Source organism: Apteryx mantelli, chromosome 28 (assembly GCF_036417845.1).
Source record: "Apteryx mantelli isolate bAptMan1 chromosome 28, bAptMan1.hap1, whole genome shotgun sequence".
In the NCBI taxonomy this organism is placed as follows: domain Eukaryota; kingdom Metazoa; phylum Chordata; class Aves; order Apterygiformes; family Apterygidae; genus Apteryx; species Apteryx mantelli.
The window spans coordinates 5,711,529-5,731,571 of record NC_090005.1 but is presented as its reverse complement, the minus strand read 5'-3'; the positions used below and the strand labels follow the sequence as shown (position 1 = coordinate 5,731,571).

General features: G+C 55.8%; 1 protein-coding gene across 2 annotated transcripts in view; it reads left to right on the top strand.

Moving 5' to 3' along the window:
* Positions 1-9,722: 9,722 nt before the first annotated feature.
* The window catches only part of GPATCH8 (G-patch domain containing 8), a 57,719-nt gene continuing 47,398 nt past the window's right edge, over positions 9,723-20,043 (top strand). For both annotated transcript variants that reach the window (XM_067311847.1, XM_067311850.1), the window contains exon 1: positions 9,723-9,835. In XM_067311847.1, coding sequence (XP_067167948.1) covers positions 9,791-9,835 — 45 coding nt within the window. In that variant the 5' untranslated portion in view covers positions 9,723-9,790. The remainder of the gene's footprint in view (positions 9,836-20,043) is intronic.

Genomic DNA, 20,043 nt, shown 5'->3' with positions numbered 1-20,043 from the left:
GTCCTCGCGCCGCTCGCCGCCTCCTTTCTCTCCAGAGGGGCTTTTTTTTATTTCTTTCTTTTTTTTCTTTCCTCCCTCTTTCTCTCTCTCCCTTCCTCCCTCCCTTTCTCTCTCTTTCCTGTAACTTAAGCTTTTGTTGTGAGTAAGAGAAACCCGGGCTGCCTTGAAAAGAGGGCCCCACTGCTTTTCAGAGCGTAATTGAAACCATTGCGCGGCTCCTGGCGGAGGGGGAAGGGCGGGGGGGGCTCCAGAAATCAAAGCCGTGGGGGACGCGAGCCTCCTCCGCCCGGCCCGCCTCGGCCTCCCACCCGCCCGCCCGGGCCCCGCTCCCGGCTCCGGTCCCGGCTCCGGCCGGACGTGTGGGTCGGCGACGATGGCGGCGGTGGCGTTGGGGGGGTGGCGGTGTCCGGCCGCGCCGGGGTGCGGAGGACGAGGCCCGGCCCCTCCTCGCGGGGCTGAGGAGGCCGCTCGGCCCTCGCCCGCCGCTGCCGCCGCCGTCTCCGCCGTGTTGGGGCGCCGTGGGGACGCCGCCAGCTCCCCCCCCCCCACACACACACAGCCCTGCCCGGGGCCTGGCCCTCCATTTTGGGGCCCGAAGGCCTGCGTGCAGCCCCGGAGCAGCCGGCCGGGGGCTGGTGCTTGGCGGCCGCCCAGGCGCTCGCCGCCGCCGCCGCTTGCGAGCGAAGGGCCTGGCAGGGCCCCGGCCTGCGTGGGCCGGAGCCGCGGCCGGATCCCGGCGAGCGCCTTCCTCCCGCCGGGGTCGGCCCCGGGCGCTCCGGGAAGCCCCGGCCGTGTGTCTCCCCCCGCTATCCCGCCGCCGCCCCGGCCCGGTTTGCAGGTCCCGGCGCGTGCCGGGAGCCGGCTCCTCCGCTCGGCCCCCGCGAGCAGCTCCGGGAAGGGGGTCTGGCTTGTGTTAAACCCCGGCGTCCCCCCCGCGCCGGTGACCTTCCCGGCAGCCCCGGCCGCGCTGGGGGAAGGGCCGCCGCCAGCCGGGGTGGTGTCGGAGCAGCCACGTGGATTTTCCCTTCCATTTAGGGAGGGAAAAGGGGGGGATTTACCCCCCTTTTGGCTGCTGCTGGCACCCCGGGGCCTGGCTTTGGGGCCCGCCGGGACCCCATACGTGGCAGAGTGGGGATCACGCGGTGGGGTAATGCCGTTTCCAGGGGGCTGGGGCTGTCCCCGTGCCTCCCCTCCGCCTGGGTGCTGGTGGCTCAGCTCAGGGGGGTCCCCAGGAGCTCTGGGCACCGGGGACACGTGGGGACATGGTGCTGAGCCCTCCTGGGAGTGCCGAAAGCCGGCTAACCCGGAGCCAACTTGCCAGCCAGCCCCCAGGAAGGACCCCTGGGAGCATCTGGGTGGGGGGGCTCGGGGGGCACCTCCAAACAGCCCTGGGGGGGTCCTGCACGCTCGCAGGCTTCCCCCCGCTGGGACACATGGGGTGGCTGGAAAATCCCTTCATTCCCTTTCGTCCCCCCTGGCCAGGCTCCCAGCCAGGTCCCCAGGGGCAGCCAGGGGTGGAAGAGGGTCCTGTCCCCCCTGAAAGTCCCCTGCTGGGGCTCTGGGGTTGGGGACAGTCCTGGGCAGGTGGGACCAGCGAGGGGACCCTGGGAGGAACAGGGACCCCCCCCATCCTGGCACTGACCCATTGGCCCGACGGGAGGCGATGGGGTGGGGGCTGCCAGTGGGACAGACTGGGCGTTACTGGGAACAGCAGAGCAAGCCCAGGTCCCCCCCAAGGCTCCCACCCTCATCCCACCGGGAGCTGCTTGGGATGGGGGAGGATCCAGGAGTCCTCCCAGCCCCCAAATCCTGCCCGGTGGAGGGGCTCCAATCCCCCCATGCTTTGCTTGGACTCATCCCAGCGCAGCACTGGGAGACGCCGGTGGGCACCCAGGCACCGGGCGCACGGCCCTCAGCACCCCGGGGTGCCCGCAGCCCGGCGAGGGGCAGAAATAGCAGCTCTGACCCCCCCCCCCCGAGCCTCTCGCCGGGATGCAGGGAGGCCTGCGCCCACCCGTGGGGTGACACGGCTGGGGGGGGGGTCCCGAACCCAGCGACGGGGGCTGGTGCCGGCCCCACGAGCTGCCCCGCGCCGGTGGCCGGGCAAGACGGGGACCCTGCTGGCGGCAGGGCCCCGGGGGGACCCCCGGCCCCCGGGCCAGGCTCTCCGAGGAGGGGCCCCCCCCCCCCGGCCGCTGCCCTCGTCTTTGTTTCACACTTAAGAGCCTCTAATTAAAACCAGCCACAAAAGCCCTGGCTCGCCGCGCGCTCAAGGTGCCAGCGGAGGATGGGGGTCCGTCACCATGGGAACCAGCGGGGACGCGGGGCCCCCGGCGGAGGCGCGCCGGAGCGGAGCCCGCAGCCCCCTGCGGGAGCGGGCACACGCTCGCACACGCATGCACATGCTTGCACACGCATGCACATGCGTGCACAGCACCCGGGAAGAGGGGCGAGCGTGCAAGCAGGCCGGGGGGGGGTGTCGGTGGGTGCTGGAGGGCAGGGAGCATCGGAGAGCGCTCGTGTGAAACACCCGCGGGCGTTGTGTGCGTGTGCGTGTGTGTGTGTGCACCAGGGTTGTGTGCGGTCTTGTGTGGGGACGCACAGTTTGCACACATTTGCGTGTGTGCGTGTGTGCCGGCGTGTACGTCACACGTGTGTGGGTGCACGTGGGTGCACACATGTGCGTGCAAGCAGGCGGGTGCCCAAGGGTGTGCATGCATGTGGGTGTGCGCGCCTGTAGCTGTGTACGTGTGCACACGCGTGTCCGTGCACACGCGTGTGCGCACACACCTGCGTGCAGCTGCGTTGCTTCACCTCCGTGCCTGGCGCCTGCAAGCGCTGCAGGGAAGAAGCGTCTCCTGGGGGTTAGGGAGGTCACTGTCCTCTGAGGCCTGGTCCCTACTGGTCTATACTGGTGTCGTGGGCTGCAATAGCTCCCTGGGTGGGGGGCTCTGTGAGCGGTACTAGCTGGGTGGGCTGCGGGATGAGCCGTGGGGGGGAGGGTGTGGGGTGAGGTGTGGGGTGCACTGTGAGACGAGCGTTGGGGTGAGCTGTGGGGTGTGTTATGGGGTGAGCCGTGGGGTGAGCTATGGGGTGCACCGTGGGGTGAGCTGCAGGGTGAGCTATGGGGTGAGCTATGGGGTGCACTGTAGGGTGAGCTATGGGGTGCACCGTGGGGTGAGCTGCAGGGTGAGCTATGGGGCGCACGGTGGGGTGAGCGGTGGGGTGGGGTGAGCTATGGGGTGCACCGTGGGGTGCACTGTAGGGTGAGCTATGGGGTGCACGGCGGGGTGAGCGGTGGGGTGGGGTGAGCTGTGGGGTGCACCAGAGGGTGAACCTTGGGCTGAGCCATGGGGCTTGCCGTGGGGCAGGTGGGGGCCCTTAAGGGTGCCAAGGGAGGGCCCCTTCCGCCACCTGTGGGGCCGGGGCAGCCCGGGACCGCGGGGCCACCGGGTGACGCCGAAAGCGCCTGACTGCGGCACCGAGGCCGCGGCTCGCCCGGATGCCGATGCCGCGGGCGACCGGGACGCCTGGCGGGTGGTGGCACCACCCCGGGGTGACACTGTGCCCAGGGTGCGGGTGCCAGCGGGGACGGGATTGGGGGGGGTCCTAAATCCACTCCCGGTGCCACCGCTAGGAGTGGAAAAAACCCCACCCGGAGCCGCGGGCCGAGCACCGGCGGCGAGCACCCGCCGCACCGGAGCGCCCGGGGGGGCCAGGGCTTGCGCCGGGGCTGTGCGCGGGGGGGGGGGGGGAGGTGGGAAGCGAGGGGGGGGGGAAGCTGCCTTAAGCACACCTTGACCTTGCTGGCGGGGGGGGGGCTCCCTCGAGCTTGTCGGACACATCTCCCGCCAGCGGCCGGCATTGAAAGGGCCGCGAGCTCGCGCGCGGCCCCGGCCGGCTTGAAAAGGCGGCTTAGGCATCTCCCGCTGCGCCAGATGGATTAGGGGCTGCGGGGGGGGGGGGGCCGGCGGCGGCGGCGGGGGGGTCCCACGGCCGGAGAGGCCTGGCCGGCTGCCGCTGCCGCCGCCGCCGTGGGGAGGGATGTCCCGAAACGGCGGCCTGGCCTGCGGCGGGGGCCGAGGCGGCGGCGGCGGCGGCGGTGGCGGTGGTGGCGGGGGGGGGAACAAGGCCTCGCCGGGCCTTTGGGCCCCCCCCTCGGTGGCATCCGCCCCCCGGCTCCGCAGCTGTCGCTGCCGGTATTTTTAGAGGCGGCCCGGGCCGTCGGGGCGAGCGGTGATCATTTTTGCCCCGGGTGAGCGGAGGGGGCCGAGGCGGGGGGCTGGCAGCAGCCTCCGAAAGCCTGTTGCCCCCCCTCACCCCCCCCCCCGCCCGGAAGTTTCCCCTTTCTTTCTCGTTATGGAGCGATTTGGGGTCGGAAAGCTCTCGCCCGTCCCCGGGGAGGGAAGCCCCCGGCGCTGGGGCGTGCGGTGGCGGCGGGGGGGGGGGGTCCAGCCCTTTTGGCTCGGCCCCGGGGGGGCCACGTGCGGCGCCCAGCGATGCCTAGTGGCTAAAGCCGGGGCGGCCCGGACTCCTGGGCCCCCTTAGCGGAGGCGCCGTGGGGGGGGCCCACGGGGTGGGGGTGCCCCCCCCCCCCCCAAGGGCCGTGGCCATCCCTCCCTGTCCTGGGAACAGCTGTGCTGGCGGCGGAGGTTGGAGGGACGCTGCCAGCCCCGGGCATGTGACAGGAGGTGACAAAGCCGGTGGCTATTTATACCGGTGCCTGGGCAGGGGCTGGGTGCAGGGCTGCGGGGGCCACGCGCTGTGTGACCCCCCCGGTGGGTGTCCGTGGGTGCCCCGGGCTGTGAAGCTCTTCCCCGGGGGTGCCACAGTGCAGCTGGAGGGGGCAAATGACCGCAGGGACTCACGGAGCCTGTGCCGCTGGCAATTGGTGGCCCTCCAGGTCCCCCGGGTGCCTGCCTGTCCCCTGCCACGCCAGGACAGGCCAAGCCCCCGCATCGGGACCACGAGGACCGTTCTTGCCCCCACAGCGTCCCACGGCCAGCTCAGCCCCCCCCCCGGGGACTGGGTGGAGAGGGGCAGCCCAGGTGGGGACACCTCTGTGCCCAATGAGGCCACCAAGCTGTCCCCATGCCCAACAGGGGCACAGAGCTGTGCCCGATGGGGTCACCGAGCTGTCCCCATGCCCAACAGGGGCACAGAGGTGTACCCAGTGGGGCCACCGAGCTGTCCCCATGCCCAATGGGGGCAAAGAGGTGTGCTCGATGGGGCCACCAAGCTGTCCCCACGCCCAAGGGGGGCACAGAGCTGTGCCCGATGGGGTCACCGAGCTGTCCCCATGCCCAACAGGGGCACAGAGCTGTGCCCAGTGGGGCCACCAAGCTGTCCCCATGCCCAACCAAGGCACAGAGCTGTGCCCAGTGGGGCCACCGAGCTGTCCCCATGCCCAACCAAGGCACAGAGCTGTGCCCAGTAGGGCCACCAAGCTGTCCCCATGCCCAACCAAGGCACAGAGCTGTGCCCAGTAGGGCCACCAAGCTGTCCCCATGCCCAACCAAGGCACAGAGCTGTGCCCAGTGGGGCCACCAAGCTGTCCCCACGCCCAAGGGGGGCACAGAGCTGTGCCCGATGGGGTCACCAAGCTGTCCCCATGCCCAACCAAGGCACAGAGCTGTACCCAGTGGGGCCACCAAGCTGTCCCCTTGCCCAACGGGGACATCGAGCTCTGCCCAACAGGGGCATGGAGCCGTCCCCATGCTTGACGGGGACATCGAGCCATCCCCGTGCCCAGCCCACCCAGGCTGGGGAGCCATGCCGGGCAGAGCGGGGCAGGCTCAGGTCTTGGCGGGCACAAGCCCCCAGTGGGCGCAGGTCCCCGGGGGGCACAGGCCCACGGCGTGGGGGGGAGCCGAGGGGAGGCCGGTGCTTCCCGGCCCCCGTCGGACCCGCGGAGAGGGGCCTCCGTTACTCCATTACCTTGCGGCACCCATGGGGGAAACTGAGGCACCGGGGAGGCCGCGACGTTCCCAGAGCAGCCTGACACCACTGCGGCTCCCTGCACTAAGGGGACGGCGCTCACGGCGCGGGGACAGACCAAGCACCCAACGCTGACACCCCAAAGCGGGCTCCGTCCCTGCCCCAGCTCCCCGCTGCCCCAGCCGGGCTCCGCTCGCCCCTTTAGTCCTCAGGGAAACTGAGGCACGGGGCGAGGACAGGCTCGGGGTGGAACGGGTGCCACCTCCGTCCCCACCAACCCACGGTTGAGGGGAACACGGCCCAAGCTGGTGCTTCGGGCAGCATGGAGAGGACGCCCAGCCCCGGGGAGGGAGCCACCCCCTGCGCCCAGCTCAGCACCCCTGGGGTCCCATGGGGGACTTGACACCCCAGCGGGGTCACTCCCTTCTCCTTGCCCAGGTGGGTCCGGTGCCGCCAGCGCTGGGATGCTGGGTGCCAGGCGCCCTCCTGCTGCGGGCACCATCGCTCCCTGCCCCGGGATTCATCCCGCCCGGCTTGAAACGGCTCCAGCTCGCGTTGGGAAATGGCGTCTCGCTGCGGAGCTAATGACCGAGCCACCCGCACGTCCCCTGAGCCCTCCGCGGCGCCCGGCCACCAGCCCTTCGGTCAGCCACGGCGCTCCGGGTGCCCCCCGCGAGCTGCGGCCCCCCCCGACCCCAAAAGCGGGGTGCTGTTTTGCTTGGTCCCGTCTGTGCCGGCCGCAGCGCTAGGAGCAGGGTGGGGGTCCCAGCATGGGGGTGGGGGGCCCAGCATGGGGGTGGGGGGCCCACCCGGGCTGGGGGTCCCACCGCCCGCCGGGCAGCCCTGGGTGGAGCAGGAGCTCCCTCTCGTGGGCACAGCCCCGGCGCTGGGTGCATGACCCCTGGGTGCCCGCCTGGGCCCCACGGGTGGGGGGGCTGCGGGACACGGGCGTCCCTTCGACCGAGCCACCCGAGGGACCGCTCCGTCCCGCGAAGCGGATGCGACATGGGGGTGGCCGTGCCCCGTGTCCCCGGGGAGGAAGCCCTGCTCCGGCTGGCGCGGTGGGCAAACACAGGCCACCCTGCCCGCACAGCCCCCTCCGGGTGCTTCGGGAGGGTGCGTGGGGGGGACAGACGCCCTCCGAAAACACCGAGGTGGCTCCAGGAAGGAAAAAGGCCGGAGCTGGGAGCCCTTTCCCCAGGCCAAGGCTGGTGGCGAGGGGAGCCGTGCTCCAGCGCTCCTGTGGACACAGGCTCCTCGGCCCCAGCACTCGCTGCTGAGCACCATCCTGCTCCCCGGCACCCCGGCAGCGGTCGCCGCAGGGAACGGGGACGCCGCAGCCCGAGTCCTGCCCCTCCTGCGATCCTGCCCCCTTCCGTGCCTCGGTTTCTCCACGCTGCCCCCGGGGCCGAGCAGCATGGCCGTCCTTCGGGCACGAAGAGCCGCGGCGGGGACGTCGGCAGGGAGAGAGGCAGAGCAGCGCAGGGCCCGGCAGCGCCGCACCGGCAGAGCCGCCCCTCGCCCACGCCACGGCCTCGCAGCCCCACGAGGCTCGCGGCAGCGCGGGCGCCGCTGCCGGACCCCCCCCCCCCCCCCCCCGCCGTGCCGCGGGGCTGCTGCTCTGCCCACACTCTCGGCTGCCCCTTGCTATCAGCACGGCCTCGCGGAGCCTTTCCCTCCCCTCGCGGCGGTACAAATTCAGGTGCGCGGAGGGCACAGAGGCTGTTCCCGTTCCTCTGGGAGCGTTGCTGGCGCAGAGCACAGCTCCCCACCCAGAGGGAGATGGAGAAAGAGAGCTGCCTCGAGGCGCCTCTCCAAAAATCCTTGCCTACCGGGATGGCGAGAAGCCGTTTCGCGGCACCATCTGTTCACACACGTCCCCTGCCACGTGCTGCTGCTGTGGCAGGAACAGGGAAGCAGCGAACGGCTGCGGGAAAGGGGATTAGCCACGCGGCTGCTCCGGGAAGGGGCCCTGGCCCTGCCCTGACGCAGATCTGTGGATTCGGGATGAAATCGGAAGCCCCCGGGGTTGAGGTGTTTGGAGGGGCCGGAGAAAAGCACCAAAAGCCAGAGCTTTAGCAAGGCGAATTCAATTCAAATTCCAGCTCTGGGTGATGGGGGGAGAGCCAGGATTAGGGGGAAGCTCTTGGAGAGGGATGTCTCTGCAGGACTGCTGAAGGGAGGGCGGGATGAGAATAGCATCCTTGCTAGCAAGTGCTACCTCTACTGTCAGAGGCAGGAGATACTTGATGGAGCTCCAGGAAGGAGTTCTGGCAGCACAGTCTAGATTGACACACTGCAGTAATAGATCAAGTCAGGTCTGCTAAAAGCACACCGCATAGCATAAAGCACTTCGGACCTGCCCACGCAAGGCACAACTTCAGCCTCCCCTGCACCCGACCGTGAGGTCCTGCAGAAAACCGCGCAGGGCTCGTCACGAGGGGCAGTAGTATCGCAGACGGATAACGTGCGGCACACGGAGGCATGGTCCGGTGAACAGACTCCGGAAAGGTCTTTTTCCAAAGAGCCGGACCCCAAAGGCTGCCTGCGAAGCAGCCTGTTTCTGAACACCTCTCTGTCCACCCTTCCTTGACAAGGCGGCAGAGGGCAGCATGCAAGCAGGATCCGGGCCGCAAGGCTTCTGGTGAGAGAAGGAAAGGGGATGAATGGAGAGACAGATGGAACCCGATTTTCCTGCTGCCGGGGACTGCAGAGAGACAGCAAGGTGCGGCGCCATGCTCAGAGACAGCTGGTAACAGCTGAGGCGGTGAATGGAGAAGACGGGCCGCGTCCACCCCAGCCGTTGCCCTCGAAACCCAGTGGGCTGCTGTGAGACGCAGGGCTGGGGAAAGGCCCCGGGGCCCCGTGGTGGGCCAGGGCCATGGCCACAGCCTGGCCCCGGCACCATGGCCCCCCTCAGGCCTGGCCCCGGGCCTCCATGCTGGTTGGGGCCCGGGGCCTGTCCCCACCGCACAGGGGTGCTGGGCAGCCCCGACACCCCGGGGACGGCTCCTCGGGCAACCTGCTATAGCAGCGCCCTATAACCCCCCCGCCAAGCACACAGCACGGACGCCTGACTCCCCCCCCCCCCCATGTGCCTTTTGAGGGGACAATGCGCATGCGCGGAGCTGCCAGGCAGCAGCACCCGCTGCCCTCTCCATGGGGCGGTGTCGAGCGCCCGCTCTCCCATTGGTTCTTATTGACATCACTCAAGAGGTTAGGGCAGCCCCATTGGTTCTTGTCGCGAGGGCGGGAAGGCTGAAGCAGGGCTCGCGACCTCCTCTGTTTCCCCGGGGTAAGACCCGGCTCCGCGCATGCGCAGAACGGCGGCTCTGCTCGGCGACCGCGCGTCTTCGCTCGTCGCCGGGGCGCGCCGCACATGCGCAGTGCGCGCTCCGGGCCGCGCCGGGGCGGAGGGAGCCGCTGCCGCCGCCGAGGTCCCGCGGTGCGGTGCGGTGCGGCCCGGCCCGCGCGTGACTCGCGCCCCCGTTGCCCCGGGAGCCGCCTGCCTGGGACCGCCCCGCGCACTGCTGCCGCTTCGCCCAGCCCCTAGCAACAAGCGCCTTCCTTCCAGCCCGGCCCCCGTGCTTTGCGGGGGGGGGGGGGAGGGAGAACCTCCCCGCTCCGCCCGCGTCCGCCCGGCGGAGCCCCGCGAGGGCGGGCCCGGGGGGAGGGGGGGCTGTGCACGTGACCGCGGCCCGCACGCCGGCAGCGCGCATGCGCGCGGCGGGGGCGGGGCGCGCGGCGGGGGGCGGGGCGGGCGCGCTGCCGCGGCGCTGAGGGGAGGCGGCCGGAGACGCGGAGCCGGGCCGGGCCGAGCCGAGCGAGGCGGCGGCGGTGGCGAAGGAGCAAAATGGCGGACAGGTTCTCCCGCTTCAACGAGGACAGGGACTTCCAGGTAACGCCCGGGCCGCGCGGCGGACGGCGGGGGCCCCCCCACCCCGCGCCCCCCCCTCCCCGGGCCGCGGCGGCCCCTCGGGCTGCGGCGGCGCCGCAGGCCGGGCCCGGGGCGGGCCGCGGCCGCCCCCCGCCGGGGCTTTGTGCGCGGGCGCGGCGCTCCGCGGCGGCGGCGGGTAACGACACAAAGGCGCGAGCGCGGCGGCGGCCGCGGTGCCGGGGCGCGGGCCGGGCCGGGCGCTGCGGGCTGTCAAGGTGACCCGCGGGAAGGGCCGGGGAAGGGGCCGCGGGGCCCGGGGGGGGCTTCTGCCGCCGGCTGCTCCGGGGGGGCCGTGGCAGGGCTCCCCGTGCCCCGGGGCCGGGGGCCGCTCGCCCCGCTGTGATCCTCTTCCCCCCCTCCCGAAGCGACGAGCGGGGCTTTTCCCCCGGTTATTTTTGCGGTGCGTTACGGCGGAGGCGGTGAGGGAGCAGGGTCCCCCGTGGGATGCTGCTCGGGCTCCTGCCTCGCCGCTGTTTTCACCTGCTTTTGAACTCTTTCCTGCTTTCTCACAGCGTGCTTTCCCCAAATAGAGCCGTAAATACCGTACGAAGAAATCTGTGCCGTTTCTCCAGCTGTCTTCAGCATGTGCTAACGTCCCTTATTCTTTGTGGAAAATGCGTTTTCCTTCTCGTGGTTTTTTTTTTTTTTTTTAAATAAAATATTAGTATTTCTACACTGTTAACGCCAGTGGTGGTGTTTTAAAGTGGATTTAAATAAACAACTCTAATATTAATGTTGACTCATTAAGCTTAAACAATGACATTTTGTTTTCTGACTTGAGCCTGAGAGAGTCTTGAGGGTTACAAGGAAAAACAAAGGCAGTGAGAATAAACACAGCTAGAGAACAGCTATTGATTATTTCGTATGTGGTCATTCTTATTTCAAGAATCCAAAGTCACAATAGTGTTTTTCATGTAAACTTGCACCTTTCATCCAAGGAGCTGAGAGTGGTTTTTGTTTTGTTTTCTTGTTTTTTATTATTATGGAGCTTGCATTATTCCACTTAGTGTAGCATTAAGATATAGTCTTGAAACAGTCAGGACATCCAGTAGTAATTTATTTGTGTTGTTCCTTCTGGATGTTTTAGTGGATGCGGATTTTGTAAGCGAGTATTAAACTATATTAGAAGCATATGGGAGACTGTGTATCAACGTGGTTAACTTCACTATTTACCTTATCTATGGACTGTAAGTATGACTTCCTAATGTTGCCCTAAACACAGTGGATGGTTTGCATAGATTATTTCATTAAATGAAGAAATGCCTCATGGTTAATATTGAAATAGCCTGAGCAGGCTTTGAAGTTCCTGTTTCAGGAAGTGGAAGGGGCCAAATTTGCAGTTTGACGATACATTTCTACTAGTAGTTTGATTTTTTGAAGGGGAGAGGACAGGAACCTAAAACAACTAGGGCACTGCAGGATGTAGCCAAGAAACGGCTAGGCCCTATAATCATATATTCCACAACTTCATGTGTGCGTTTTCTCTTGTTGTCCTTGATTTGGTACGTTTGCAGGGCAGCGTGCTTCACAAAAAGCTATTGTAGCAGCAAAACCTGTTACTGTGTCACTGCGTTGATCTGGTCATGCAGGGAGAATGTGTAGTGATGTCAGAAAGGAAACAAGGCTCCATTACCCGATGCCGAAATCTTAAAAGCTGCTGAGCATGCTCGGAAACAATAACCCAGTCACAACCCTGTTTTCCTCCCACTTTAAGAAAAGGCACTATTTTTAATTAGGACTATATCCATGCCAAGTGCTATGCTTTTGTTGTCAGGCCCTTAGACCGCCTTAAAAAATAAAAAGGTAGGGATTATTTTTTGAAATAGTGTAACTTCTCCGTTCTTTTCTCCCTCAAAATTAGTAAATGAGAAGACATTTTATTTTGTGCGTTAAGGGGAAAAGGGGAATCAGTCCTCTAGGAAGAAAATGAGTGCGGAACAATTCAGACCAAACATACGAAAATGATGAGCTATGAAAGAGCTGATCATGGGAGAAAGTGGGCCTAAGTGACTTGGCCAAGGTCACACTGAATTTGTGGGAGATCAGGCACCAGGACGATGATCCCTGACGGTTAGTTATTCTAATAGTTTTCCTGAAGTGTATTGGTGGAGGACGGCTTTTCTGATCTTTTTTGTTTTCCTTTTAGTTATTCATCAAAATTACTTTCAAAGATTGTTTTTGTCTTTTTCCTCCATATCTAGACTGAGGTCTTACTTGAGATATAACACTGGTGTGGAATAAAGGAAATAGTTTGCTATTCTGAGCGTTTATTTGCAGATCCGCTGTGACAGTTATACTGTGGCTAAGCACAGGTAAAAATAGATCTGCCTGTAGCACACTGTTTTTGATGGTCTGTATACAAAACTGGTCTCAAAACTACAGCAAAAATAAAATTCTTTCTCTGACCGTTAGTGTGAAGTCATAAATTTGTATGTAGGCTCCATTTGCAGGACTGTTTCTATCAGTGTTAAGAACGCCTTTTTTCACACGATATAGAGCAGCTGTATAAGTGTCAGCATATGAAATTTCTGTGATTTGACGGAGTATGACTATAAATTTGACCCTGTGTTGTTGTTGCTAGTCTGTTGAGACCTAAGTAGGCATGACAAAGAGGAGATCGTGCTCTAAAATTATACAAGTTGAAATAGGGATTGATGTGGCATGGAGGGGGGGAGGTTGACAGTGTGAGGAAGGCCGCAGAGGAGTCCCTCACATCTAGTTCTTAGGTGCTGTGCTTGTGATGGTCTCGAAGTGAAAGGATGTGTACGGTCCCGCGAGAGGAAGAGAAACAAAAGGTCAGTACTAAAGTGCATGGGTCAAAGGAAGCTTTTAGCTGTTTGGAAGAAAGGCAAATGCCTTGGAATTAGTGAAGTGGCTAAAGGAAGAGAGTAATTGGAAGAGAAAAGCTGGAGTTCTCTTTAAATGTTATCGGCCCCTCTTTCTTGAAGGAAACTGGAAAGAATCTGGGTTTGAGAGGATTAATTTGGCAAGAACGAGGGCGAACTGAGCGCTAATGTGGGCAGGGGAGAGATGAGGTTAGCAGTGCAGAGTCAACAGAGGTGATATTCAGGTTTCTGGGTTTCTGATACGCTCAGCAGAAGTGGATTAAAGGTGAGAGGGCTGCAGATTGCTCTTCTCTCCTGCATGCCTAACTAAAGGGAGCTAAATGAGATTAGGGGAAGGAGGAAAAATGGAAATGTACAGTGTTGGAGGGAAATCAGTTCAGGAAGGAAAAGGACTAAAACAGCAGGGAAACAAGGTATTAAGGGTGTGAAGTACATATGAGAATGATGAGGGGGAGCAGGATTGTTGAACGGGGGGATCAGCTCAGAACTGGCGAAATTATGGGGGGTGGAATAGCTGAATTACAGCAGCCAAAATGTTGTGGTAGGTAGAGAGAAGGTGGTGGAGGGAATGAAGATTCTGTGGAAGAAAGTAACTAGCGTAAGGATAAGGAGGTCAGACAGCCTTCAGAATAAAGATGATGTATTCTCTGAATATATTCCTGAGTCCTTTATGGCAGGGCGAAAGGAACCTCAAAGTTAAGGATAGTATGAAAGTATAAACTCCCAAAGAAGCAGGAAATGCAGTCAGAAGTTATCACTACAATAGTGTGATCAGGAACTTTTTTTTTCTCCTTTTTTTTTTTTTTTGATAGGATTGGCTTGCAGGAAAGTCTGGCTTTTGAAGTGCTGTGTGGCTTTAGAAGCTGCACAAAAGATGTAGGTCCTCTGCCTTTGTTGCTTCATACTCCCAAAGCTTAGAAAACCTCAAGGGAAAGCACCTGTTTCTTGACTCTATATTTTGCAGGTGCTGAGCTTTAGAGCAGCTCCAGTGAAACGCATTTAGCTTTGCTCTGTCTGGTAATATTTGGTCTTTCCCTGACCAGGGCAGCACAGCTGTTTCTGTTTAGGAGACTTTATGCAATGAAATTAGCTACTGAAGAAAGAAGGACATTACTGATCTTTTCTTTCCTTTCTTTAGGCTCTGATATGGTAAGTTAAGTATGCTGGATGGTTTACCCCCAACAAATCCCCCAGTTTTTCCCCTTCCCTTCATATAAAGGGTTATATTTGATTGGGTCATTGGTAAGCTTAGTCCTTCGGTTAAAAGATCATGCAGCGTTTCAGCTTCAGGAATGTCTGTCACTTGCCTGCTTCTACTGTCTCCTTGATTGATTCCCTTTGGCAGAGACAAACTTGTGAACCACTGTAACTTGAAGTAATTATGAACAATACCTGTTGAAAATGCTAACATAGTATTTTAAAAGCATTACTCAATGCCATGTGACTACATGAGACTGCAATAAGTAAATCTGTGTTTTTACAGTGTTGTTTTGTGTAATTGCAATAAATTTTTTCTTTTCTTTTGATGAACTACACTGAATCCAAAGAATGAATACTACGGATGTCTCTGGTTCACTGAAATCCAGTGGAGTTCTGAGTTATGCACAGATGTTGAGAAAATGTTATGTTTCTTTATCTTTCTCCTTTTCATTGTTGAAGCAGAAATATTACAAGCCATATGTGTATATGTGTACAATAATTTCCTCTTCCTACGTACATTGCACTTACTTGCATCATTAGCTAGACAGAACACAAACTGTTGTCTCTTTTTTTTAGAGGAGTTTGTTGTATAGTCTGTATAATAGAATAACACTTTTCTTAGCAAAAATGTCTTATTTTCTAAGATTGTTTGGAATGTGGACAGGCTGGACCTCAGTTCTCGTATTCTTGCTTACTCCAAGAAGATAGGCAATTTTTTTTTCCAAACGTATTCTAAGAGCTAAACGGGCACTTTGCTCTACTAGTCTTGCCACTTTCAGCGAGTTCAGTCAAAGGTTGATGGCATGTGGCTTTACTTTTTTTTTCCTTTTTTTTCTTTCCTTTTCTTTTTTTTAATTGGCAGAATGTCAGGAATACAAGAAGCAGGGATAAGTTGTGTTCCCAAGCAGCTTATGCAGTCCAGCTTACTGGACATCTGGGCCGGCAGTGTAGAGTTTTAAATTCTGCCTTTTTAATGAGTCTGTGTTGTCAGTTGCTTGAACTTTTTTTTCATTTCTTATGTGCTGGCTAAGGCAAGCGTATTTGATTTTTATATCCTTGAACAGGCCCTGACTGCTCATGGATTATGTGACAAAGTCAGTTGATAGCTTCTCTCTGAGCTTCAGGAAAATAAATAGGGTCACTTCCTTTTGCCTGCTTTTACTAATTGGGAGGAGAAAAACTTAATGTGGGGGAATGGGGGGAAAAATAGGATTGCAATCATTCCATAATGTGATGTCCTGAGCTTCTAACTGGTAGCAGATTCCTGTGCATAGATTTGCCCTAGATAAATTCTGAGATGTAACTGAGAGCAGTCAAGGAGGCTGCCCTTCTCCATAGCCTGTTTTCTTATTAAAGAATTAATCTCAGAATTTTCTAAAATTTAGTAGCGTTGTTTGGAGATCTTCATTTGTCATTAGATTAGGGTTAGATTTTTTTTTTTTTTTTGGAATGGCCACAACAAGAAGAATACTGCTCTTCTCCTTTACAAGACTTTCTGACCTCTCAACTGAGCAAAGCAGAACATCAGAACTGTGACTGATTTTTGTCTACTTATATTAGCAAGGAGAAGAAGAGAAAATTAGAGGAAAATGCGTGGAAAGTAGATGAAATAGTATTGGTTCCATTTTTAGAAGATCCCAGGAAAATTTGAAATTCGGTGTGAAGTTTAAGAACTTGTGCTGTAAATTAATTTTATATAGACCTGCTGCTTCTTTCTTGTATTAGCTGTACCTTTCCCTGCTGTTTTTTTAATGTCACTTCTGTTTTCTTCTCTTGTGCAGTGATGTTCCCTATTGCCATGGCTAACTAAATAGGAAAGGAAACACTTTCTCAATGCTACAGGCCCACAAACCATGTGTAAATTATCTTGGCTGCTTCTAAGTCACCTCTTCCTTCAGCCCCCTCCAAAACAAAATAAAAAACCCCCAAACTCCTAAGTAGCTCTGCTGTCAGTCACTGCACAGGGTTGTAGAGCTTGAGGAGTTCATCTGATCCAAAAGCATTTTTGGAGTTCTCCGCAAGGTTTCCTCAGTTGGCGTTCCTTTTTCTATGATACGGTTTTAAACCAGTAATAGCTCTTGGTGCTTTCTATCTTTTGAAGAGCTCTATGAGCAGCTAATCCAGTTGAGATTTTTAGTGGTTCACAGTTTTAAAGCTAGAAGTTCATATTAAGATGTCTACTCTGAATACCTAGAAATCACACACATTTCAATTCCAGTCATTTAACCCTGTTTTGAATCCAGTAGCTAGTGCTTGACTACAGTATTTCTTTCTCTCGAAGACAGCAGGTGGTGGTGAACTTATAAAGGAAAATGTAGGTCTTTTCTAGTGGTTTGTCCACGGAAAGGTATACATTCCTGTATTTGCTGTGCAGATTTTTCTGTTTTCAGCTTTAGTATTGCTTTTTGTTACATCCTCCTCTACTAGGCTAAAGTACCCATTAGTGCCTTGGCCCTTCTTTATGTGAAGGCATATATAATATTTATGCCTTACTCTTAGGTTCTTTTGAGAGCTTTAACAGACTGATCTCTAAATTCTGCCATTATAAGGCATTTTTCCAGCCCTTATGCATTGGTATTGCTTTCTCAAAATTTTCTACATCTTCAAAATGTGACTAAAGATTTTTTGGAGTGTCTGGAATTAGGTCCCATCTGTACAATATGCAGAGATAAGCTGCTTTCTTACTCCTTTATTCTTATTTGCTGTTCCTCTGTTGCACGTCCCTGGGTCATGTTTTTTAGCCTTTTTGCCGCAGCGTTGCATGGAGAGGTCTTGATTGACTTAGATTCTTCAGTCCCTGCCTTCTCAGGTGCAGCCCTATTCTGTAGGTGTGTTTGTATATGGCTCTGTTAAACATACTTTGTTTTAGTAGGTTCAGGTCACTGTTATTCGGGTCAGATTGCTCTGCACAAACACATTGTCCTCATTGTTACTTACTGTTCGTCAGACTTTGTGATCTGCAAATCCAGTCGTCGGTTGTTCTGTTTCCCCTCTGCCCATCGATAAAAATGTTGAATGGTACTGAGCCGTGTGGAATTCCTGTCGAGTCCAGTTAATGTGCTCCTTAGTGAGGTTTTCTGCAATGTTCTGGTTTAAAAGCAATCCTTTACTGAGTCAAAAAAACTATTTTGAAAAAGAAACCCTGCTATTAATGCTTTTAATTTTTTTTCAAGGTGTTTTCTTGCCCAAATTCTCTGCCTGCTGTTGTTTTCCATGTGTTGTCTGTCTCAAGAGGAGGTTTGGTAGCCAGGGAAATTGTGGTCCAGGAGACCCCAGGGTATATATAGTGCTTTCACCATGCAGTGCTGGGAAGTTGCAGTCCAGCTTCCTGAAGACTGATCCTCAGAAATTTTTGGTGGCGAAAAAATAGATTATATCATAGATATTTAATGACTAGCACCCTACCCCACCAAGATATATATATATATATATATATATATATATATATATATATATATATATATATATATAAATTTTTTTTTCCCCCTGCCTTAAAAGTCCCTGTTAGTCATGGGTACTGTAAGCTCCAGACTCTTCTGCATCAGGATATGTTAAGAAATGACTAAGAGAAAGTCGGATAGGTTAGACCAGTGCTACTACCCTCCAGTACAGCTGCTGGAAGAGTTGAAGAATCAAACAGCATCCCTTGTGTACTGGAACGGATTTATAGCTGGCATTGGTAATGGGAGAAAGAATCCAAAACACATTAAATTCATCTTGTTTGATGCCAGACTCTGCAAAACATAGTGAAGCAGGGACCTGCCTCTGGCTTACAGTCCTTTTGAACAAGCTGTTTATCTCTGAACTATAGAGCATGTTTTCAACTGGGCACTTCTAGGTATTGGAATGCATGTTTTTCCAGTTTAAAGCTCTTAACCTATTAGTAGTTTTGAATGTGTTCTGGTGGGGCTTCTTCCAGTGTTTTTGGATTTAACAGTTAGAATTCTGGCATCAAAATTAATTTTTAGTGTGGTAAACTAAACGTGCCGTCAACATCTCAACGTGTAATTACAAGGTGCTTCTTTAAAAAGTTGCTAATTTAAATTCAATTCCAAATCTTAAGTGATTGCTTTTGTTGTATTGACTTGAGAGGATTTTCATTTTAAGTACTCTCAAAAAATAATTACGATGTGTGTGTTTGTCTAAAATGAGGTTTACTGCAGCTTTCAGAAGATGTTGACTGCAAATATTAAGCTATTTCTGAGGGTGGTAAGACGTACGTTGTCAGCTCTTACGCACTTGTATTGCTTATTTACAGGAAAGGGACTGGGAAAGCAATTTATAATATGCTGAAGGCTATGAAAACACTAGCTGTTTTTGAATGCTTTCCTTCTGTGTTGCTGGAAAAGGATAGCTTAAATTTTGTGGGTCATTACAGTTCATCAGGAGACAAAAGGAAAGAGAAATTAATGGTTTTGTTCTGGGACACATTAACAGAGAATTTCCAGGTACCAGCAGATTCTCAGAGTTGCTTTTGTATTGTTTTTCTGTAGTTTTCAGAAACCATGTGATTTCTAAAAGCATCCAAGAAACCTTCCAGTGCAAGCAGGAGAGTGGATGGGATCATCTTCACGGGTCCATATTGATCTTAAAAATGTATCTTGTTCTGGATACATAATAAGTATTCAAGTAACATGTCTAAGCTACATTTTTCGGGAGTTGTTTTCAGTTTCTCTGGACAGATTCCTGAACATCAGCACAGTTGTCTACATCAGTTAGCTTTTTGGAGATCTTCCATCTTGCAGAATCATCAGGTCCTGCTTTGCTTCTAAGAGTGGCATAAATTATTGTCTGAGATATTTGTAGTCGGTGTACGTATGGCAATATGGATCTTGCAGAGGAATTATAAAACTATTAAGAGTTGACTGTGTGTAATAAACAGTTGATTAGTTATGGTGATCTTGACTTGTTTTTAACACTTTCCCTCTCCTGTCTGTGTTGGCTGAAGTTTCCTGGAGAGGTTAGCATATGATATAGTTGATAGAGCCCCACAAATAAGGAAAATATAAGGTAGTACTAACAGGCCTTACTCGCTGTCGCTTTTACCTTTTTGTATTTGATTTTTGCCCAGGGTCAGTCGGTCTTCTCCTGTTGCCTCTCTGAGTGTAACTCTATAGCTGCACTCAGTGGTATGCATCACCTTCATGCGGTGTGAGGAGAGGTGGGTAAGTTGAGCTCAGCGTTGTGCAAAGCTGACAGGTCTAATAAAAGCTGACCAAGCTGAAAAGATTTTTAAAAAGAGAGTTTAGAAATAAAATGCAGCACAAAAATGAGATTAATGTTGATTGTGATTTACTGCATGTAATTCCTAGTTAAGACTTTGGATTAGGCAAGAATCTCTGGCATTCGGTCAAGTCCTTTCAAAGTGGTTCCCATGCCTGTGTTTTTGGCGACACCATTGGTGCTGGACTAACAAAGTTCATAAAGGTATCCTAGATGTGGGATGCTTGCAAGAGTTCTGGTAAGAACAGTTTAGCCGTCTTTGGAAAAAGTCAATGGAAATTGTATAGCCTTATCTTTTGAAAGGTCTCCGAACTGTTCAAGCTCCTCCTTTAAAACAAGATTTTTTTAAAGAAACTGGAGGGCAGTGCAAAGCGCTCTGTAATTTATCAAACACAGTCAACTGTAGCTTTATCTGCACTAGAAAAATGGCCTTTTTGTGGGTACTAATTTATCTTTATAGATGTTCCTAGTGTCTCAGCTGCTGTTTTACAACGTAATGCCTTCAGAGTTTTCAAAAATGGGAAATGGGCTTGGTTAAATGATTGTAAGTGACATTGCTGAGTAAAATCTGAATTTGGCACTTTGACTTCCCATTTTGGGAGTTTAAGGCTTTCTGTATCTGACTTCTGTTAGTTCTTGCAACTTAGATCTTCTTTCATATTAATAATGCTCAAATAACTGAGCTCTCTTGTTGAGCAGTAACTGAAGGGAGCGCTGAGTAAGGTGGTTCTGGAAGAGAGCTGTTGGTTTCACATCCCATTATACTGCTTTTCTGTTGTAGTTTCCTCACTTCTCCAAATGAGAACTTTATTTAAAGGTTTGGCGTAGCTACTTAGACTTAGACTACCACACTTGCTCTTCTTTTGAAGTAATATATGGATAACTTATGGCTGGTTGTTA